The sequence below is a fragment of the Mus musculus genome, chromosome 4, assembly GCF_000001635.26.
Source record: "Mus musculus strain C57BL/6J chromosome 4, GRCm38.p6 C57BL/6J".
In the NCBI taxonomy this organism is placed as follows: Eukaryota; Metazoa; Chordata; class Mammalia; order Rodentia; family Muridae; genus Mus; species Mus musculus.
The window spans coordinates 34548061-34572309 of record NC_000070.6 but is presented as its reverse complement, the minus strand read 5'-3'; the positions used below and the strand labels follow the sequence as shown (position 1 = coordinate 34572309).

Below are 24249 nucleotides of genomic sequence, written 5' to 3'. Positions count from 1 at the left end.
AAAAACAGAAGCCAAAGAAAGGATTCAGATCAGCTCAGAGCAAGCCAGAATACAGGTGTGGTGGACACCCCTCACACAACAGGAGAAATTCTATTCTGGAATATATGGCAAGGCAGGGGACAAGTGCATAGCTGTCAAAAGTCCTAACTGACATCTCAACATCAAAGGACATGCTGAATTAGAGTCTTCCAAGAGAAATGCATTTTCTTGGAGTAAAAGATTAACGTTAGAGGGAACAGGGATTTCTCTGCTTTTAAAATTTTGAATAGTTATGCTTTAATCCTCTAACACAAATGTAGAGTCAGTTTTATTATTTTTAATGAATAACTGGCAAAACTTATTAATGTCATTAGTCATCTTCAATTTGAAATCTGTTGTGAAAGATGTGTCAGATATCTACAGCAAGTCCTAAAACCTGACTAGTTCCAAAACTATCTCACGGGTACAGAACAAGATGCCTAGCAACAAGTTGTATTTTCTTCTCTCTTGTATACTCAAAAGGCTTTTGCAACAGTTGTGACAGCTGCTGAGAAAATGGATGCAAATTCTACAGTCTCAGAAGAAATGAGTGAAGTTATTCAGTATCCTTTTAAAACCAGTTCTACAGTGACCCAGTAACAGTATTTTAATGTTCTTGTTTCTTGACTGGCTAGGTCATTTGCTTAAAACAAAGAACATTTGCTTAAACAAAGGGCCTTGAATTCAAGGCCCAACACACACACACACACACACACACACACACACGTTAAAAAATAAAAATTTAAAGAAAGCACATCTAAAAATTCATAAATATGTATTGCTTAACCATACCATCTTAAAACAACCTTAATTTCTAAGTACTCTGAATTTAGTCTATTCTATTCTCAATTTATTCCAGTTTTTACTAAGGAAATTGTCATTATTGAATTATCAACTTTTAAAACATACTTCTAGAAGTTTGGCAAGGGGGCGATAGTGTTCAACACTTTTCCATCTGTTTGTGATTCATTTGACATTTTTGTGAGACATGGTATCATGTAACCTCACCTGACTGGCCTCAAACTGCCTCTGTCTCAAGTGCTGGGATTACAATAGGTGTGCACTGTAACACACAACTCCATTTGAACCTTCTATTCTGATTGCATTTAACATCTTCCAATAGGGTTATATAATTTAGTAGTATTTATTTCAACCACTTATTTCAATTTACCAGTTACTATTTCAACTTTGAAATTTCATTTTAATCTTTTTGTCAAACTAAAAAAACAAAGCAAAACAAAACACCCTAATTTTCCTTAGCTAGATCCTCTAGTGCTCGATTTATTCGAGCTGTTTCTGAATTAGAACTTTTAGGCTTTATAAAACCTACGAAACAGAAGACTGACCATGTTGCAAGGCTTACATGGGGAGGCTGTTAAACAGCAAGAGAGTGAAGACAAGAAGAGTTCCATGTCCAACTTGCATATTTGTATCAAAACGTTTTTGGAGTACTTCAAAGACTAACAAATGCATAAAGCCTTTATATGTTATCAGTATACATTGCTTCATTCTTGCTTGTCTAGTGTGTAAATGCTAGAACTTCTTACGCATAGCTCTCAGCAGCACCCCAAACGCCAGCACACTGTAAAGTTAGACACTGTAAACATCTTTCAGGTGTTTTCCTTGCTAGAAAGGCTCTAAAATCACCTCAGCCTCTCCATTTCTTATAATCTTGGCAACTTACCAGGCCCAAAGCTATTTGGCTTTATACTTAATAAACATTCATATGAACAGCCACGGAGACTTACAACCAGTAAGGGCCTTCACAAACTGCTCCCCTAACTTACAAAACTCAGAAATGTAAAGGTCCAGTGAAATAATATCGTATCTTTCATGACAAGAACTTAAGAATCAGACACATAAAACTCATTATTTAATGTTCAACTCTCAAGAGAATTGTACCAAAATTGTTCACAAATGATTCAGAGAGTCCATGTCCAGAAAAAAATTTAAAAGCCTCTGACTTGTGTTGCAAGGTATATGCAAGATTATGATCCTTTCTCCATGCCCCCCATCCCGAAGTGCTAAGATTATAAGGAATTTACATTATGCCCAGACGAGAAAACAGGTCTTTAAACAACACAACATTTTGTGCATATAAAATACAGAGGAACTGGTGTTAATACTGGCATATTTTTATCTTGTCTGAGGCATGTTTTCTTTTCCTAGGCATTGCCTGCATTTGTGCGTGTGTGCACATTGACTTCTCATACTATCAAAAGGACCTGTAGGACTGAACCATTAAACTGATTGTGTGTAATTACTTGGTATCCTATAAAAACTCAATCCTTCATTGAGGTGCCTGGCACTTACTAGATATTTTAGAAACAAGATCAGTGTTTTCCTTGTCCTTTATGTAGCAAAGCAGACCTCACTTGAGCAAAAGTATAGGAATGAAAAAAACTACCCAGGAGGACTTATGGGTGACCCCACTAGGCAGGCAACAGCAGTAACCAATATCCTAGGATGGGGACACCAAGACAGAGACAGCTAGGATGGATCAGGGGGTTCAAATAATAGGAATTGAATGAGTAGGACAAGAGTGCAGGTAGTGAAGCTTTGTTTTCTTCGGTCAGAAGCAAAAGGGTAAAGCCTTTCAATGATCAACACGTGTGAGAACAGTGAGGCCTGATGCAGCAAAGCAACCACTAGTTAGCTGACCAAGAGCAGCGGGGTTGGTGTCACTGTTGATTAACTACAATTAGATGCACATTTAGATCCTTAAAATCCCTTCTGCTTATAAACTAGAAGCATTGCTATCAGTGGGCTGCTATGGCTACTGCTCGGTGGTGGGATCTCTAAGAACTAAGGTATAATGGGAAGTCTGCGAGTGTGGCCGCAAGGAAAATGGGAGGATCCAACAGTCCTCTTTATTCTTTTGCTTCCTGGCTGATGAGCTAACAGTTTAGCTCTAAACTGGACTCTAGTCATGTCTTCTGCCTCAACTGATCATACGCCTTCAAAATGCAATTGAAATAAACTTCCTGACTAGATAAACCTGAGTATTTTATTGTAGTTATGGAAGGCTAATTGAAAGAAACAGCAGCAAAACTGAGTTTGGCTTTGGCTATAACAATCAGGAGAGATTCTGGTGAAATGCTACACAGTAAGGTGAGCAGAATCTTGTTTAGAGATCACCAACGTCAGCACTGAAGAGAGGCAAGGAGATCAAACTCCAGCGTTGAGGTTTATGCTTATTTGTAGGTAAAAATTCAAGAGAACATTAAAAGTGAAAGGAATCAGGCAAGTATCTTAGAAGCCAACTGAAGACTTTGAAGCTCATATATGAATAGAGTAAACAATGCGGTAATCTTAGGTAACTTGGTTAATTGACCGAGCCAAGTATCAAACTGACCAGTAAGCGGGGGAAAAAGCCATATGCTAATACTTTATAATACGGACTCCATAACATCACTTTACAGTCTTAACCAAAAGGCTTACCCCAACACTAAAACTAAACATTAATAAAGTTCACAAGTGAGGAACTTGCTGTTCTTCTAAAAGACCAGAAGTGGGTTTGTAGCAACCACATCAGATTTTTCAAAACTACCTAGCTCCAAGGGATCTACCACCCTCTTTGGCCTCTGTGGGCACTTGCACATCCATGTGGACACATACAAGTATTAAAACTTTTAAATCTGCATTCTAGTTTATAACTTCAAAAAGGACAGGTCATGTTAATGGTAGCACAAAGAAATACTCAACTTAGTCTTTCCAGAAAGTTGTAATCTTGGTTGAATCCTTGTGGGGGAAGAGAGGAGGGGTTGGGGTGCTAAAAGCATTTAGAAAACAGAGAAATACAAATGTAGACAGCATCTACCTCAAGTGGCCAGCGCTGAGGTTAGAGAGAAGCATATGTGTTTAGACAACTTCCCAACACAGCTTAGCACTTTCTACTTGAAAAAATCAAGTAGGAAATGACACTAATCTTTCAACTTCTGTGATGAGTGTTTTCCTAACAAGTTGAGGGCTATATTTGAAAGATAACGTGAAGATTTTTGTTGACATAATGGGAAAGGGGAGAGATACCATTAACACTCTAGAATGTACAGATACATCCCAAAGTACCAATAGCATTGAGGCTGAAATCTAAGTGTGAGATTAGTTCACTTTACATCCAGCTGCCCCATTCTATAACTTGTGTTTCTTGTGTACTAATGGATTTGGAACTGCCTGACAATCTTGTGAAAGCCACAGAGCACACTCTGGGTGCTTATTTTTAAATGAGGTTATTAGTAAGTTAAAAATGAAATATTGTGTTTTAAGATTAGTCTAATGACAGGAAGTATGCTATTAAAATTCAAAGGGAGCCAGAGAGGTAGCTCAGCAGTTAAGAATGTTTGCCACTCTTGCAGAGGACTTAAGGGATTTTGGTTCCTAGCCTCAACATGGGCAGCTCAACAACTGGCTGTCTTATGGCCTCAGGCACATAAGCGTATACAAATAAAATCTTTTTTTTTTTTTTAAAATTGAAAATAATTCACTGAGCAAGACTGAGGGGGTGGCCTTTAACCTCTAATCCTGTCTCAACTACCAAGATGACAAATGTGTGGTTAGTACTTTCAGCTTTCTCACTACTTTGTATACATTTAATTTAGTCATTCACTGTGATATTATTTAATGTTTTATGTATGTGTGCTTGCCTGAGTATATATGTGTGTACTGTGTGCATGGAGTTCAGAAAAGGCATCAGTTGGTGAGCTGTTATATAGGTTCTGGGAACCAAACAAGGGTCTTCCAAAAAAGCAACCTGAGCTCTTCTGAGCCTCTCTCCAGCCCTTAAGATGTTAACTTTTTCATCTCAACAGTACCTAGGATTTTCTAAATCTTAACAAGGCTTGTCTAGATCAGTTTAGCCTGTAAGCATGTCTGTGAGTGACTGAATTGCCTTAACCAATCAGGAAGAGAGCCAACCAGAAGTGGGTGGAACCATCCACTAAACTTAGTACTTAAACATTTACTGATGGCTCTCTGCTCTTACTTGTGGCTACAAGTTCCTGCAGTTTTGATTTCCCCACAGTGATAGACTGCAACCTGGGATTTTGAGGTAAAGTAAAATAAACACTTAATACCCTAAACTGCTTTGTGTGGGGTTACTTTATCACATCAACTAGAGCGACCATGTGTTCATCTATCACATTGTTCAAAAAAATCAAAACTGGATTCAAAGGAAAGGTCTACAGCTGTTTTAGATCTTGTTATAGAACATGCTGTTATACAGCAAGTTACAGAAGCAGTTTTGAATCATAATTTCTGAAAACAGCATTTAAAAGGTAAATAATGCCAGAAAACTAACTTTGTGTTGATTTCTAGAAAATACTTAACATTTAAACACTACTTTATTCCAATACTACCCATGTGTACAATTCGGAAACAGGCAGAATAGAAGTAAATGTTTTATTTTTCCAACTAAACTCCAGTGCTACAAGGGTAGTAAAACAATAATACACTGGGGAGGAGGTGCAGCAATAAACATTTGTTAAAAAGACTGATAGAATAAATAAAACTACCAAAAAATAATAAAGAAAATCATATAAACCCATTCTGAAACCCCAAGAAAAGTCCTGAAATACAGAAATGCCCTCCTCTTCCTCCTCTTCCACTATCTCACAGAAGTACTGTAGACTAACTGCTTAAATGTCCTGGGATTACATTCTAAGTTATTAATAACTGGTTACAGCTTGGTTGTAGTGCACAATTAAAATCACACTAACTTCATCTGACGTGTCATTCTACAGTTTTATTTACATAACCAGTGAAGGGCATGTTCTAGAATGCCAGGTTTAATCCCTTTCAAACATTAATATAAAGAAGCCAAATTGTAATGATACAGCAAAACGAGGCCACTGGTCTTAATACAAGTAGCAAAGGTCCACATTCAGGTGGTAATGACATCACGGAAATTTCCAAAACCAATTGCTGCTGCCTAAGAGTGGTTGCCACTGACGAAAGCTTGAAATAACCTGTATTCACAGATGGGTACTGGCATTGCTGCATGTCATAGTTGGGACCTCCTGCAACAACTCAACAAAGAACAAGGCAGCCCACAAATGCAAAAAGCGCGATTCATGAAACATCTGGAGGAGAAAAGGAGTATTAGTATAGAGAATGGGGCAAAATGACAACAAACAAGATCATTCTTTCCTAATACCACCCCTAGATAGTTAACTTGTAACATTTTACTTCTGTTTTAAACTAACTTTCTCTTCATACTTTTTATCAACTCTCTTCTTAAATATGAAAACATGGTCTTTTTCAGTTTATAGTTCAAAGGTCAAATACTTACAACTAGCAGGCTGTTCTCCATATCGCCGCATTATCTGATCATGCGTAAACTTCACAAAAGCATCATATTGTTCTATAAATAGAGGTATGTGTAAATTACATGACTTGCAAAATATGCTATCTAATGTATCAAAAATATAAAGCAATGTGAAACCTTTCCATAGCTTAAATAGTAATTGTAAACAGCTCAAATAAGTGTTTTCCACAGGATACAAACTAAAAATTTAATTAATACTGTAGCTGATCTATACAGCTAGCTCATCCCTGGTATCATGAAGGTGAGATATGGGCTTTAAGAATGTTAATTTCCTTTTTTACTGAAATTCCCTGGTGCACATATACCAAGACTTATACCAATGTATAGAAAGAATATACCAGTGTAAAAACACCTGTGGGAAATAATTCTTACAGTGCGTTTCTAGGTGTGATCTGAATAAGAATGGACCCCAGAGTTTCATATATTAGAATGCAAGTCAGCAGGGAGTATAACTCTGAAAGAATTAGATTATGAGGTGTGGCCTCATTGGTAGAAGTGTGCCACTAGGGGTGAGGTGGGGGAGATGTGAAATTAGGATGTATCTATCTGCATGGCGCCATGCTCTGACACTAGAAGCAAGCTCCCAATTAAATGCCTTCTTTCATAAGAGTTGCCTTGTTCATGGTGTCTCTTCACAGCAATAGAACAGTGACTAGAACACTGGGATATTCTAAAATAAACTCATTGGTTACCTGCAAGTTTTGTATTCAGTATTTCTTCATATTCTTCTCGAACTTTCTCTTCCCGTTCTTTCAACAAACGTTCACAGATCATTCCAACCTGCCTTAGAGTAAATAAGGGCTGTTCTTTTTTTAATGGTGAGGATGTTGCAGATGAAGTCCCTATGTACAACATGAATAAAAGATCACCTGATTTAGAACCATGACAGTATACCTCCTGAATGAAGGTTTCATTGAGAACTTCCCCATGTCATTTAAACTTATTATCTATGATAAACAGGGCCAAGTATTAACTCTGTCAGACTGCGATTCTGGAAGAAGGGATGTTATCTAGAGGAAAAGCCTAAAGTCGAGTGGAGAAAAGTTCACAACAAAATCCTTGCAATGTCAGTGCCCATCACAAACCTTTCAGACTCCATTCCAGCACATGCCTGTTCAGAACATTTAGTTACTAGAGTAACATGATTATGCTATAAAGACACTTATTTTATTGTTAATGCTTATTGCTTATATTTTAAGACCATACAGTAAGTCCTATCCGATTGTTCTACAACTTCAATATTCATGTTCCAAACCCCTTAGTTTCCTTTTAAAAGAGAATTATATCTAAAAAAGAAAAATAGAGAATTATACTTTTAAAAAGAGTTGCCGCAGGGAGAAATCTGTAATGCAGATATTTATCACTTACTAAAGGAACATAATTATTCTAAATTTTGAATAGTGACCATAGCCCCCACTTTTGCTAATGTAATTTAATTCACCTAAGTTCAAACACTCAAAACTCAAGAAAACCAACGTTCCAAAACCAGCTCCAGCGCCAGTGTTTGTCAGTTTTAAGTTAGCAGGAATATTCCTTATGTGCTCTGTAACTAAAAGGTTTCTAAGAGAAACTCTCTCCATGGTAACTGTTAAGACACTAAGTAAGCACGGATCTGTATTACAAACTTTAGGATACTAACAAGTTGATTCATGAACCAAATTTCAGAAACATTCATTTCTGGGACCTCTTAAAGGAAAAAGCTCTGATCATGTTTATTACTTTGAATTGTATGCTTTTTAAAAAAATCTCAGTTTGTTTTTTGTTAATGATAACTGCTAGGACAATCTGAAGAGGGAAAAAAATTCACCTGTATTTTATGGTTTCGAGTTCTGAAAGACTGTTAATATTAACAGCCACTGATATTATCAAGTAGTGACATACTTCATAGAAAAAGACATTCATCCTCTATTTAAGGTATTTTGATCTTAAACATTCGTGGCTTAAAGATCATTATCTTTCGGATAACCCAGGATTGTGGTAGCTATTCACTGCATCCGTGCTGTCAAGTGCTACATATGGATACAAGCACACTCATGTCAGTTTTCTAATCTTGCCTTTATCCACACTGACTCACCCAAATTAACCCAACTACCAAGGCTAGCCTAACCTTGAAATTCCAAGTCTTGTTAAGACTGGCAAATCCCTAAGAATTAAACTAGTATTAGTAGAAAAGATCATTATTATAATTTTAGTAAGAATCACTCCTTTGGCACACCTAGCTCCACCCCCCAACTGGCAGCATTCCAATATTTAGCATTGAACAATTTCCCTATCAAGTTTTAATTGATTACCTTACATCTTGGATTTTATGTTTCTGTTTTGCATTGTACCAGGAAAAGAAGTGCTTCTGTTTTAAAGATTTATTATTATATGTTAAGTACACTGTAGCTGTTTTCAGACACCAGAGGAGGATGTCAGATCTCCTTACAGAGGGTTGTGAGCCACCATGTGGTTGCTGGGATTTGAACTCAGAACCTTCGGTGCTCTTAACTGCTGAGCCACCTCACCAGCACCACCACCCCCTTTTTAAAAAGATTTATTTATTGTTATATGTAAGTACACTGTAGCTGTCCTCAGACACACCAGAAGAGGGAGTCAGACTTCATTATGGATGATTGTGAGCCACCATGTGGTTGCTGGGATTTGAACTCAGGACTTTCAGAGGAGCAGTCATTGCTCTTAACCACTGAGCATCTCTCCAGCCCCAAACAAGTGCTTCTCAAGTAAAAAGTATTTTGACAGGTTATTAAAAGATGGCTCTTTTCTGGCCAAGTAACTTCAGCATTACTAAGTCAGACTTAGAAAAGTAGACCATTCTCTCTAAAGGGTAAATGAGTTTTAAATTGATACACAATTTTAAAAAAACAACAGAAAAAAAGAAGTCCACACATTAAGGAATCTAGCCCAATGTGACCAATGTCTACAAGTACATAGATAGACATTTGTATAATGGTTCTATCAGAAGAACTTTTGAATATAACTGCTAGATCAATAATTATAGGAAATTCACAAGATGGCAGTGTTGGGGCACTATTATCTAACAGAAAAGCATGTGGTGGGTGGGACAGGAAAGATAGTATCACAGTCAAAGGCACTTGTTTTTGCAGAGGACTCGGGTTTAGTTCTCATCACCTACATGACAGGGCTCATGACCATCTGTAACTCTAGTTTCAGAGGATCTGACATCCTCTTTTGGTCTCCATGAGTACCAGACATATAAATGGTTTATGTTGTACATAATACATGCATATAAAAGCACAAAAATAAATGGGTATTTTTAAAGCATATAGTAAACACTAGTTATTTTTTTAAATCCAAGTTATGTCCACTTTAGGGATGCTAAAGGTGGCTGCCTGTGGTTGGTGAGAATACAGGTAGTGAAAACTTTTAAAATAGTACACATTACTTTGTGTAACTACTTTAATCTTGGAAAAAGCAGGTGCTTTAAGTCGTTGTGGGCAGTTTGCATTTCTCCATCATTTCTAATGTAATACTTCTTATTAAGGGTTATTACCTGGTGATGCTGGTCCACTGATGAGAAATGCATGTGGCTGTGAATCGGAAGTACAACCTGGATCTGCCTGCTGAAAACTAGCTTCTAAATGTCTTCTCTTCTGCATGCGTTTATATTCCTGTTTTATGTTGTACAGAATTTGTTCTAAAAGGAAAAAGGAAAAATTTGGAAAAAAATCAAAATTTTCATACTAAAGAAAAAAAAAATCAAAAATATTTTTTCCAAATAACAAAGAACTGTTTCCCTATGAACCCATTGGTTGAGCACAAGCTTTTCAGAAGTAGCATATCCAACCCTCTTCTGGCCTCTCCAGGCACAGTAGGGGACATATACTCCCAGATACACATATACACATAAAATGAAATAAATCTTAAAAAAAATATATACATGCCATCTGGAATTCAACAAAGTCAAATTCTATTTGTAAAAACTAAATTTAAGCTTTTTACTCAAAAACAGTGGTCAGGTAATCTAACTTTCTTCAATCATTTTACTCAGAGTAAACTCAGAGCCCATGTATCTATTTCATATAGAACTACTTAACCAGTATTTCCAGTAATGAGAAAAGATTATGTACATTCAAGCATAAGTCTAAAAGGACAAAGGACAAGAGAATTAAAATTTTATCATGAATCAAATTGTCATTAATATGAAGCATGATGAAACTGTTCGTTCTAACATTAACAACAAAGCATTCTGCATCTTGGGGAGAAAAGCTCATAGGAAATAATATGATACAGCAATACACAAGGACCACTGTCCTACAATGCAGTTATCCTTTACATAGCCACTGAAGCATAAAATTATACCCAGCATGTCATTTTTGAGCCAACAGAATTAGTTCACTTTACCACAATTTGTAACGAAAAATAAGGGACCATTTGATCTGTAGGAAATGCACCCCCCACCCCCAAGGTTTCCACTCCCCTTATCCCTGTATCTACAGATTTTCTCAGTAACTTCTTTAGCTCGATGTGGAACTAAATTCCAACAAGTTTATTATTAATCCCAATTGAAAGCAAAAGTGAAGACATGCAATAAAAACTGCACAAAGAGTGAATTCCCATATTCAACTCAGTAACAATCCTGCTCAATAATTAATAACTGGTACTTTTCATTTTTAATCTTCAGTAGTCTCTTTTCTTTCTCTAAATATTCAAAATTTTAAAGGATCGTTGTTTTTAGGTTTTTATTTTTAGTATGTGTCTGACTTTTGCCTATATGTATTTAACTGCATCATATGCACGCAATGCTTGTGGGAGCCAGAAGAGGGCATGTGACCTCTTGGAACTGGTGCTAAGGACAGTTGCTAGGCAACCTTCAGAAAGTTGAGAACCCGGCATCCCTGCAAGAGTAACAGGTGCTCTTAACCTCCAGGCCATCTTTCCACCCCTCCTTTGACTTTAAACACTTTAGATACCCAATTCCATTGTAACTAAAAGAAAAACGCAAATGATGAATTAATTCAGTCAAGATATCATTAATTCTGTCATTTAAAAAGGTTTGTGTTTATGTACACACACATATCCACAATGCATGTGAATGTATAGTTCAAATACAAAATTACATATGATTAACTTATGGATAGCTGTGTGAGTTTTAACTGTTTACCCTTTTTCAATACAGTTGAGATGGTCAATTTCAGTCTTTTTCCACTTAAGTAAACAGCTGTCAGTATGAAATAAAATTATGGTCATGTAGGTTTGCCTTAATATGAATAGTTAGTTTCCTAGCATTCATCAGAGGTATCTGATAAACCTGAGGAATATCTTGTTGCCAACAAGCACAGTATCTTCATTTAAAAAACGAAATAACTCTTCTTATAACAATATCCTGAAGATTTTAAGTTAATGATATTTTGAATGAATGACAAATGCCATTCAAAACATGGTAAAGTTTATTTACAGCCAGAAGCTTCAAAATGTACGACACTAGCTTGGAATAGCTTGACTTTCACATCTACCACCTCTTTGTGACTTTTACATGACCACTACAAAGCTGTTGCTCCTCAAATTAATCTGTCTTCTTCTATGAGTGGTTCTCAACCTTCCTAATGTTGTGACCCTTTAATATATGCTTCATGGTCTGGTAACCTGCTATCATAAGATTATTTTGTTACTACTACATAACTGTAATTCTGCTCCTGTCATTAATTGGAATGTAAATACCTGATATGTGAGATATCTGGTATGTGACCCAGCCCCCAAATGGGTCACCACCTAAAGGTTGAGAATCACTGTATCTAGTTCTAAACTTTACTACGAAATTAATGAAGGCCAAACTAAACTGTACCATAAAGAGAATGCTTGAAACAAAGCCAAGACTAAAATTCAGTAAAACTATTTACTTTAAGCCCCAATCCAACACAGCATAGTGGTGCAAAACCTTTATTCCCAGCACTTGTGTGAAAAAGGCAGTCTACCCAGTGAGTTCCAGGATACACAGTAAGCCAGTCTCCACAGGCAAACCAAAAAATTGAAGACAAGTATAGCTTAGGTGACTTAGTTACATCCTAGCAGATACACAACAGTATAGTATATTTTTAAGTTATGATTTATCAAGTGAAATGTAATATAAAACCACAACTTTCACTACTCTTATGTCTCTTTATATCACACACACACCTACCTTTGTCTCTCCAGTCTTCAAGAAGCCAATACTCACATGGTATCACTACATTTAGCCTCCTGTATAAGTGGACTTCACAAACACAAACAGTGCAAACATTTTTTAATTGTACCATGCTATGACAAATACATTTTTTTCCTGTCATCATTCCCAAGCAGTATAGGACAGTAACTTTTTGTCTTCACTGTACTAGACATGCTTGGAATTCGTGCACACTGCATCTATCAGTTTCTTCTTATTGTTGGCTGGTGATAATTCATTTCTCCAGTTCCTGTATTGGCCTTTCAGACTGTTTCCAATGAAACTACTAAATCCAAGTTCTAGTCTGAGGCCATTCTCAGCTCTGTTTGGTAACAGTAAAGAAAGTACCACAGTTTTCCAGAGTGTTCCTTACCATTTCACATTATTACCAGCTACACCTGTCTTGCCAACACTTCATACTGTCAACTAAAGAATTCAAGAATTCCTAATGTCATTGCCTATACTGTTGTGTATCTGCTAGGATGCAACTAAGTCACCCAAGCTATACTTGTCCTCAAATGTTCTAATACCAACAGCACATAGTTAACAATGTTATGTAGTCAAGTGATCTGACTTGCACAAGATCCTGGCAGCACAAGTTGAAAACCACTAAATTGGTCTGATATATTTCAGTTCAGGAGGTAAACAACTTTGAAGCTCATAAAGACCTCCTCCCAAATTTTCCACACCAATATTCTACACTACTTTTATCCAGACTGACTTAAGTTCCCACCACACTAACAGTCTTAAGATAGGCATCTATGTTCAAGGGAGTGTTCTGTTGCTGTTTTAAGGTATTAATCTAAACCAGTATGAAAGTGTTGCTGCACATCACAATACCAGTAATGTACTATTTCACACTAAGTCACTGAAGGTTGGTACAGTCAACACCCATTTACTCTGTCCTGTCATAGCTTCTATTATCTATACTTCCAATTACATCACTTAGAAAAGTTCTACCAGATAACATCATTTAGGGACTGGGATAATAGTTGAGAATTCGACTACATTTTATTCAGTGGCTAAGGTAGTTTTGTGCTGCTCACAGTACTTGAAGCAGGATCTCAATATGCATTCCAAGCTAGCCTCAAACTCAGGTGACCATCCTTTGTCAACGCAAGTGCTACCACACCCAGCACTATCTCATTTTAAAAACAAAAAAGGTTGGGCATTGTGACCTAACCCCAGCACAATTGGATCTACATAGGGAGTTCAAGGATAGTAAGAGCTATGTAGGGACCCTGTCTCAATAAATAAATAAATTAATTAATTAGTAACAAAAAGAGAGCAACAGTTCTCCTAAACTCATCCCTAATCTATTTTCATTCTTAATTCTTGAGGTGTTGTATTAACAAAAATGAATGCTAAAGGCCAGTGCACACATACCAAAATAATTTGACAAGTGAGCACATTTCTGACAATGGCAAAATTCCCCCAAATAAGACTATCTAAAATATTATAATGCTAGAAGCCCTTACTTATCACCCAGGAGGAGTATGAGGGAAGGAACATTAAGAAGTAATACCCTGGGGCTCTTGCAGAGGGCTGAGGTTCCATTCCCAGCAGCTACTCATAAACATCCCTAACTCCAGTTCTAGGGTGTGTGATGCCCTCTTTAACTGTATGTGTGTTAATGCACACTCATAAGCACTCATACACAGAAATAGTTCTTTAAAAAAAACCCGTTAAGTACCCAGAAACACTGTTTAAATTTTTCACTGTAGTAGTTGTTACAACTCAGTTGAATTAATACTTTGCTCATAAAATATTATAACTACAGGGTCACAGAACAGTCTAAAAAAAGATACAGAACTGCAATTCCATTGCTTCCCTAGCTGCAGCACTTCTAAGAAACTGGGAAATGCCAAGTGAATATCCCAACAAATAAATTCAACATTTTAAAGCTTTGTGGTAATACATTAGCCAACTATGTTTATTAATTCTGAAGCCATTTTTAAAGTTGGTATCAGCTTTGACCCACACCTGCCCTAAATATTCAGAGACCTATTTTAGGCTCTTAGTGGATCTCTCAGCTATGTATAGAAAGTTGGGATAAATTGAGTTCTAAAATTGCTATATTCAGCAATCAAAGTATAGAGCAGTCATCTGCAGATGCCACAAATGTTGAAATAGGCTGGAGTATTTCCCTTCTCTTCATCTTTTTAAAGTTGATAGTCTTATCAAAGACATCAAATCAAAATTTATCAAATTTGCACATATGCACAGAGAAACTTTTGCAGATAGATTAATAGCACTGGGCAGTATTAAGGTCAACAGTATTGGACACTGTTAAACACATGGACAACAAAGACCACAGAACTCTGATTAACTAGTGTAGTTCCCATGCCCGATCCCATCTAGTTCACCAAACAACTCTGCAAGGAGCCCAGACTCCACTTTCTCTCACTTCACATTTGTCATGTTTCTTTTCAAATAGTAAAACACTGTGAGTACTAGACTCTTTGAATTATTCTTTTATACTTCATCACTGCCCTGTGTTTATGCATCCACAGTTACAATCCACTTGCCACAGTGCACAGGTGAAGTCACAGAAACCTTTTGGAGTTGTTTTTTCTTCCCACCACGTAGGTCCCAGTGAACAAACTCAAGGGCCCTTGGGCTTGGTAGTAAACATTTTTACTGGCTGAGCCATCTAATCAGCCCTGAATCTGTTATTTTCAACCTTTCAAAAGTATTACTACCCCTCTTTTCCTGACCTATCTTAACAATAGGAAAAACATACCCAAGTAACAAAAGAACAAAGCCATTCAAAAGCAGATGACCATTTCCTTGGTAACTGACCTGCTAGAAGCATCTCTACATGAGGTTAGCTTGTTTCTGTTAGGCTTCAGGGATCCACCCCCCCCCACCCCCACCTTAGAAAGCTAAAATGAATAATGCACTGGGGTGTTCTTTAATGGCCATAAGCCTAAGGCTTTTTTCTTGCCCCCCCCCACCCAGTATTAGGATCAAATTTAGGGAGATCGGTGATTAGACAAGCATTCTACTATCACTAAGCCAACATGTCAATTCCAACTAACAGGCTTCTTAAATGCACAATTTTAACTGGAGCTACACATTTCTAAATATCAGGTTTACAATCCATAGCACAAAGACCACTACTAAAAACATTTATTTGCCAAATGCACTGAGAAGCTAGAAGTAATTTAACAGCTGTCTAAATAGCCACAAATATTAAAAGACACTTCTGGCTCAATAAAATGGCATCTGAAGTTAGATACTGCCTTCTCCAACAGACATATCATTTGTTTGCCTAGAACCATTTGTATTTCCTTTAAACCAGCTGGTGTCTCCATTTGGAGGCATGTATCAATGTCTAGTGAACAATCTATTCTCCATTCATAAGCTGTAGTTTCCATTTTTTAATGGAAAGTTTCCAACAAATACAATGAGTTCTTACAATGGAATTTAACTCTTCATCCAACTCAGTTCCTAAAACAAACTTAATGGTACCAAGCAAGCTACAATGTACACATTAATGGTAACTCCCTGACTCACAAAGTCAGCATCCACAGAAGGCCACTCACAAGACCACTGATTCATAGTATAAATATGAAAACAATGTGTTAGATTTGACTGACAGTTCTGGCAACCTCTTAACAATGGCACTTAATATCAAAACATCTTCTTTCTTGAAAATGCCAGGACAATCTTTTGGTTATATAATAATAGACTGACAGACAGACAACTAAAAAATAACTCAGGTTGCCAAGTAAAAAGCCCAGTGCCAGCATTGGAATACAACCCCTTAAGCTGTTTGTCTGGGGTATCCTAGAGACCTCCAAAATGATACAGACTACTGTTAATGTTTTAGGTTGCGCTCCCACTCTTGATGGTTAGGATTCTATTGCTGAGGCCATCACATAGTCACAGGACATGGATCAAGCTGGTACTCTTAGCTAGCTTCCACAGTCCCAGGTGTTTGGCAGGCTACTATGAAAGTCATCCAACAAGGCTTATCTAATTGTGACCTCTCTTGAGCTACAAAAATGATCGGTTTGCCATAACAGGCCCATGAGTGCAATAGTGGCACAAATGTCACGGGGTAAATGTCCAGCTTTCTGGTTGGGTTTATGATTTTTGCTTGCTCCAAGACAGAAATACATGCTTGACACTGTAATCCTAGGCAACAACCCATGGCTGGAGCATTTATGGGCTCCAGGGGTGAGCTCACTACTATGTGTTATATGGACATGATATAGAACTACCCTCTAAATAAATAAATAAATACAGAGATACAAATTTAGAGGGTAGATTGAGGCAGAAAAACTGTAAGAGCCAGTGTCTTCTGGACATGACATGCTGAAACACTCACGAATTTACAGCAATAGTGGCTGCCCATCCACAGTAATACACAAGACCCCATTCTTAGCTGAGGACAGGTGATGGCATCTGAGGGAAGAACAGTCAATTTTCTTAAAACTCTTAGTAGGTCAGCCATGCTCTAATGGATGACCCCAAATCTATGAGTATATATAGGCAACACAAATTGGGACTTAAAGTTATTTTAGGAGGAAGGAAGGGGGAGAGAGACAACACAAAATTGAGAAGCAGAAAAAGGTGGGTAAGATGGATCTGGGAAGAGTTAGGTACTTAGAAAAAATACATCCTTAAAATCTTACTTAAAATAGGGCAGGGTGGCACATAGCCTTTAATCCCAGCACTCGAGATGTAAAAGCATGCCAGGAGTTCCTGGCTAGTCAAGGATCTAGCCCCCCCAACCCCCATACCCTGGACACTTTCATTCCCCCATTCTCATTAAAATGCTTCTCTCTCCCAACCCACCCTCATTCACCACCCACCATCCTTTGATACACTAAAACGTTATTTTAAGCATCATTGAATTAAAATCCTAAACCAAACCAGTGTACACATACCTTTTTTTTTCTTTTTCTTTTGTAAAAGACCAGACAATAAATGTGAATTCTGGGAACACACTCTCTCCACAAGCTTACTAAGATAACCTGCAGTGGACTTTAAACTTTAAAGGAGGGCAGGCACAACTGTAGCCAAATGACTATTTTTCATGGCACTGACATTTGAATTTTTTGAATTCTCAACATGATGAAATGATCATTTTTTGTTCTTTTTCAGACATTTAAAAATGTAGCTAAAAAAAATTCTTACCTCCCAGACTGTACAAACACATGGCCATAGGTTGACAAACCTACCTTAGAGTACAGTTATGAATTAGTAACTCAGGTACACTAAAAATCATGTTTGAGATAGGATACATGAAGAGGGGCAAGAACAGAACAGAAGCCTCTGTTAATTAACATAATAAAGAGTTTCAGGTCTCAAGGGTAAGAATGTGAGCTAGACTTCCATCAACTAGTCCTCTTCTTTAGTATTAAATTTCAAGTTTGAAAAATATTGATTTAAATAAAAGTAGTCATATTAAGTTTGGAATCACTTTCCTGGAATGTCTAAAATAACAACAGCATTTAGAACAGTGCCCAAGTTCTTGAAGCTACTAATATGCCACTTCAAGAACACTATCAGAAGAAAACATGAAGTACCTGAAATAGAATAATGATAAAGACAAATCGCATATAGTACATACTCTGTATAAACTTCTAGGTCTTCATTAGTTTTAGCTTAAAAAGGTTCAACCACACATTTACTGTGTGATTAAAAATTACAGCAGCAAATATGTACATTTTAGCAAATTTAAACTTTAACAATCTTCCCTCATTTTTCAAGAAGCTAATCTTTTACATTTTCAAATGAACTGAAATACCAACTTAATATTTAGCAAACTCTAAAAACATCAACTGGCAACTCTCTCTCCTCTCTTTCTCTCTCTCTCTCTCTCTGTCTCTCTCTCTCTGTCTCTCCCTGTCTCTCTCCCTGTCTCTCTCTCTCTCTGTCTCTCTCTCTCTCTCTGTCTCTCCCTGTCTCTCTCCCTGTCTCTCTCTCTCTCTCTGTCTCTCCCTGTCTCTCTCCCTGTCTCTCTCTCTCTCTCTCTGTCTCTCCCTGTCTCTCTCTCTCCCTGTCTCTCTCTCTCTCCCTGTCTCTCTCTCTCCCTGTCTCTCTCTCCCTGTCTCTCTCTCTCTCTGTCTCTCTCTCTGTCTCTCTCTCTCTCTCTGTCTCTCTCTCTCTCTCTCTCCCTCTCTCTCTCTCCCTCTCTCTCTCTCTCCCTCTCTCTCCCTCTCTCTCCCTCTCTCTCTCTCTCCCTCTCTCCCTCCCTCTCCCTCTCCCTCTCCCTCTCCCTCTCCCTCTCTCTCTCTCTCTCTCTCTCTCTCTCTCTCTCTCTCTCTCTCTCTCTCTCTCATTGTGAGACAGGGTTTCTCTGTGTAGCCTTGGCTGTCCTAGAACTCACTCTGTAGACCAGGCTGGCCTGGAACTCAGAAATCCGCCTGTCTCTGCCTCCCAAGTGCTGGGATTAAAGGCGTGCCCCACCACCACCCAGCTGATTTGATTTTAGGTTTCAAGATGTGGTCAAACTAGATCAGCTGGCTAAAAGACTAAAAATACTCCCAGTTATTTTACAGTATACTGATTGAGATGTGGAGACTCTTAAACACTCTGCACTACAGCACTGACATGGCAGACTGGGAGATCATTACCGTTTCTGAACAACCTCCCTTAAGTAAAGAAACGTGTCATAGCTCCCTGCTGTGTTAGTATTCAAGATTATTTTAACTGCATAGGGATATATTGTAACTCTCAAACTTATCACTAGCTCCAATGAAATTTATTGCTAGTTACAGCTATTTTAAAATGGCTCCATTAGTAGATAGGACACCATTTCAATGTTCAAATTTAGCATTTCATTAAAAACAAAAAATGTCTGCCCCAAGAATTCATTCTCCAGCCCGGCGGAGGTGGCGCCCGCCTTTAATCCCAGCACTTGGGAGGCAGAGACAGGTGGATTTCTGAGTTCAAGGGCAGCCTGGTCTGCAAAGTGAGTTTCAGGATAGCCAGGGCTACACAGAGAAACCCTGTCTCGAAAAACCAAAAAAAAAAAAAAAAAAAAAAAAAAAGGAATCCATTCTCCACTTTGTTCCCTTGTTTTACAGTAATGACTAAAGCAGGGGGTTCTCAGCGCTCCTGATAAGCCCACCCTTTAGCACAGTACCTCATGCAGTGATGATCCCAACCCTATGATTATTGTTGCTACTTCATAATGTAATTTTGCTACTGTTATAAATCATAATGCAAATATCGGAGCGTTCCCCCGGGGGTCGCGGCCCACAGATTGAGAGCCATTCCTCTAACAACTCGGTCAGGAGTGCCTTTATACACATATGTGGGGGAGGGCAGCTTAGGTATGATCCTTAAATAAACGTCTTGGAATTTCTACGAAAAGTGACTGCAACTCATAAAACAGCTTTTGGCTACGTTATATCAAAAATTTAAGAGCCAGACTAGGTAACTGAGGTTCTCCATGGATTTGGGTATGAATATTTAAATGTGACATTTAAAAAAACACACATGGTACAGTCAATTTCATATAGATGTTACCAAATACAGAACTCTATAGTTCCCATCTTTTTAAAATGAATTACTGAGAAAAAAAAAATTTAAGCTAAGCAAAGGCTTTAAGGATGATATCACTAAGGGCTTACACACACAGGCTCACACACTCTTGCATGCCACACACAAAAGAAACAGACTTACACTTCAAGTCCATTAAAGTTTACCCTAAGATTGTGCCGAAGGCACACAAAGATTTCCAAATGCAGAGGGGGAAAAAAAATCCCTAGGTACACATTTAGTATACAAAAGCAATCAAAGGTCCATCCGGCAGACACTTTGAGAAAATGTTTCAAGACTTCAAGTCTGAAGTCCACTGGAATCTTGATTTATTCGTTACTCTCGAGGCTAGGTTGTTTTCTCCCAACATACTTCATTGGGATAACTAAAGCATTTACAAATAAACTAGTCAGTCTCAATTTGAAGTACACCTTCCTTTTCATTAAAAGTTCAGGATCTCTTAAGGACTGGACGCATAGTGAGATCACATTACAGTACTCGGGAAGAACATTTGCTTTGTTGTTGACCCTGCTAGGGAAACAGGTCTTGACTCAGCCAAAGTGGCGTTCTTGTGGGTGATTAATGACAGGCCTACAACTCGCCCCAGTGACATCCATCCCCCTCCAAACCCCACCCCTTCTATACTAAAACCAGCCAAGTCTAAAATGGAGGAGGGGCTGCCTTCTCGCCTCAAACCACTCAGTCACTGAGTTAATAGCTGCAACCAATCGATTCAGCCCAAGAGACCCGGAGATTCGGGTGAAATGTGACCCTTCTCTCGCCTGACTTATGAATAATATCACCCTCTCTGATCATTTCCGCTGGGGCTCTACATAAGGAAACGATTCTAGGGATCTAGCCCCAAATGATCTGCCTCACAATGAGGGACCCCCACAATGCCGGCCAACCCGACTCGTACCCACCCAACCTGCCGACACCACCCCCACCTCGGTTCAGGCCCTTCCTTCCCTTTGTGTCCGCACCCAAGCTCCCGGCCGCAGCCCACCCCGGCAGCCCCGGGGCCGAGGCCCACCTGTGGTGAGCCGGGAAGAGACGTCGCCGAAGGGGGAAGGCTCCATCCGGAGATACTTCTGCGGCGAGGCGGCCGCGGCCGAGGCGGCGGCGGCGGCGGTGGCGGCGGCAGGGGAGGCGGCAGCCGAAGCCGGCGCCGACAAAGGCGCGCACCGCCTCCGCTTCGGAGATGCGGGGCTCAGCAGCGGGTCGAAATCCAGAGTCCTTTTCAGAGTGGCTCCGCACGCCATGGTGGCGGGCGGCCGAGGCTCGGCTCGGGCGGGGCCGGGAAGGACGGGGGCAAACGGGCCCTCCGAGGTGCCCGGTGGGTGTGGGGCCCGGGACGGCGGAGCCGCGACAGGGCAGGCGGGCGAGGCGCGAGGGTCGCGCCGCCGGCTCGGGGCCGCTCCCGAGAGGCCGGGCCGCCCCCGCCGTGCGCTCGGGCTGAGCGCGCCGGGGCTCCTGCGCGGAGACCCGCTCCCTTCGGAAGTGGACCCGGCCAGTGGCGCGACCCAGACGCGATCTCCGACACGCCGGTGCAGACGGAAGCTCGTGAGTGGCGGCCACGCGCGGGAGCTGCGAGGTAGCCCGGCCGTACAGAGCTAAGCAATGCACTCGACCCTCTCTTCTCCACGGAACAACTCTGCCACCCGCCGCCGGCCCCAATATGGCGTCAATAACAACGCCGCCGATTCAAATCCTGCGGCCCCAGGGCGCCTGCGCACCGGGGGCGGGCCCGCCAGAGTGCATTCTGGGATTTGTGGGGTTTCGTGAAGGGCAGGGATCGGCCTGAAAGGCGGTTACCCAGAAGTCACAGAAACTACGACTCCCGTCATCCAAGGCGCACGATCCCAAGTTCCGGGTTGGAATTTAAATACCCCCTCATAAGTAAGAGAGTTTAAAAAAAAAAAAAAAAAAAAAAGACCTAAGGAAGAGAAAGGAGAGCCTGTGAGACAGTGGGGAAGAGGAAGCGAACCCATTGGAAAAGCAAGCTAAGCACTTTAGAGACCCTGTGAAGATTTGGCATAGTGACTTAAACGGGATATAACAAAGAGCCAGTCTAATATTTGGAGAGAGATTAATTTAGCTGTCAGGAGCGCCAAAAAACCAAATCTGTCACATGGAGGAGATAGGAAATAATGAAAACACCAATTTGGGTCCTCGAGACAGAACGACAGTAATAATATCAGATTACAGGATCTTTGAAGTCTGTGCTTTGCGCTTCCCAGATAGGTACTTGTTTGCTTATTAAATTCTGCATAGCTGAAAAGGAGCACAAAGTCAATTGTTTACTATGAGCAGAGAGCGATCAACACCAGAAATTTGTTGAGTTTGGAAGGCTGGGTGGGGTCTAGGGAAAGGCAAGCAAATAAATGCCTAGGGAGCAGGACCCATCTTTATTAGCAAAGTGGGAAGAAATATTTCTAAAATTTGTTTTTTCATCAACTATCTAAAATAGGGATCGACTACAGCACTGATGAAGTAATTTATGTAGATACTTTATATCTTCTGCCTGTGGATGCTAGCTCTCCACCAAGATTATAAGTATTAATACGCCTAATGCTCACTCTTTTCTGCTTACTCAGAAATCAACATATGTGGCTGCTTTATAGTTGTTTTGGACAATACCTCTCTATATATCCATTTGTTTAGAATTGTTCACCACCACAAAGATCAGCTTTCTTGATCACACTGTATAAGCAACTCTGTCACACTTATTTTAATTTAGAATATAGTTCTTAGAAAGTATCTTTTGAGAAAGACCAGCATTCTATGAAACAGTCACTTAACTAAGACTTGTACTAAGGATGTGTTTATTAAATTATAAAAACTCCAGGAAATCTGTTATTGTGCTGAAACTGACTGGACGTTCATACTTTATGTAAGAGCAGAATAAGAAAAGTTCTTGACTTTTTTTTTTCCTTTGGAGATAAGATCTGATATCAAATTCACTGGGTAGCCAAAGATGACCTTGAACTTTTGACCCTCCCACCTCTACCTCCTGAGAACTAAGGTTAAGATGATTGGCGTGTGCCATCATACATCGTTTATATATTGCCAGGGGTCAATCAAGCACCCTAGCAACTAAACAGCAGCCTCTCCTTTTGTCCACTAAGATTTGACCACAGGTGGCACGGAAGGTAAAAGGGAGCCACAAGACAGGACATTGAGATTGTGTGGAAGAGGAGGAAGGGGTAATAGAGTATTTGTGACATGAAAGCAGAAGGTAACTGCCAGGGGAGAAAGGGTACACGGCCTGGAGGAATGAACAGAAACAAATCAGGTATGAGCAGGCCATAACGCAAATTGCATTGTGGGCTAATGTTAAAAATAAACAAGAAATTCAGTAGGATAAATAAAAGCAATTGTATAGAGGTCAGAAAAAGAGCAGTAGTAAGGACTACCAGCGTTAGCCACTCTAATTGTCTGGGAATGTCGATATAGCTAGCATAGTTTGCTCATTTATGCTTTTGTCTTTTGTTGTTTGTTATTTTTGAAATTTGTTAGTTGGTTTTTCCTAACTGTTGTATGGCTATGAAGAGACACTATGATCAAGGATACATATAAGATAAAGCATTTAACTGGAGGCTTGCTTATAGTTTCAGAGGGTTATCATCATGGAAGGAAACGTGGCATGGATGGAGTAGTAGTAGTGAGAGCTTATAACTTGATCTGGAGGCAGGAAAGAGAGACAGAGAAAGAGAGACAGAGAGAAAGAGACAGAGAGAGACAGAGACACACAGAGAGACAGACAGACAGACACAGAGAGAGAGAGACACAGAGAGAGAGACACACACACACACACACACACACACACACACACACACACAGAGAGAGAGAGAGAGAGAGAGAGAGAGAGAGAGAGGGCCCCCCTTGTGATACATCTCCAACAAGACCACACATCCTACCTTCCTAAATAGATGACCAACTGAAAAACAAGTATTCAGCTTGTGAGCCTTAGTGCCAATTCCTATTCAAACCACCATGCTAATTACTTTGATTTGGGGTTTGGTTTTGTTTTTGTGGCTCTAATGGTACCCTGTGTGCATTAGGTATTTCCCTTTCCTGGTACCAGGGTTCCCTACAGAGTGACATTCAGTTTTGACATAGCTTGTACAGTAAGTTTTTCTAGTTTTTCTTTCTGTATTTTAAGGCATTTTTTATTAGATATTTTCTTCTACATTTCAAATGCTATCCCGAAAGTCCCCTATACCCTCCCCCAGCCCTGCTTCCT

At 39.5% G+C, this 24249-nt stretch overlaps 2 protein-coding genes across 6 annotated transcripts in view; one reads left to right on the top strand and one right to left on the bottom strand.

The window, feature by feature from the left end:
* The window catches only part of Orc3 (origin recognition complex, subunit 3), a 48183-nt gene extending 42654 nt beyond the window's left edge, over positions 1-5529 (top strand). For 2 of the 4 annotated variants that reach the window (NM_001159563.1, NM_015824.4), the window contains exons 19-20: positions 502-581; positions 1292-5529. In NM_001159563.1, coding sequence (NP_001153035.1) covers positions 502-581; positions 1292-1397 — 186 coding nt within the window. In that variant the 3' untranslated portion in view covers positions 1398-5529. The remainder of the gene's footprint in view (positions 1-501; positions 582-1291) is intronic. The other 2 variants (XM_030253654.1, XM_017320309.2) reach the window with 1 other exon arrangement.
* Akirin2 (akirin 2) lies at positions 5345-21695 on the bottom strand. Of its 2 annotated transcripts, XM_011250060.3 has the most exons (6): positions 21536-21614; positions 21037-21403; positions 9855-9998; positions 7033-7182; positions 6305-6376; positions 5345-6095 (listed from the first exon to the last, which is right to left on the bottom strand). In XM_011250060.3, the coding sequence occupies exons 2-6, from the start codon at positions 21263-21265 to the stop codon at positions 6085-6087; spliced, it is 606 nt and encodes a 201-aa protein (XP_011248362.1). In that variant the 5' UTR covers positions 21266-21403; positions 21536-21614; the 3' UTR covers positions 5345-6084. The 2 variants fall into 2 exon arrangements, with proteins under 2 accessions (XP_011248362.1, NP_001007590.2); NM_001007589.3 differs by having other exon boundaries at positions 5402-6095; positions 21037-21695.
* Positions 21696-24249: the final 2554 nt, after the last annotated feature.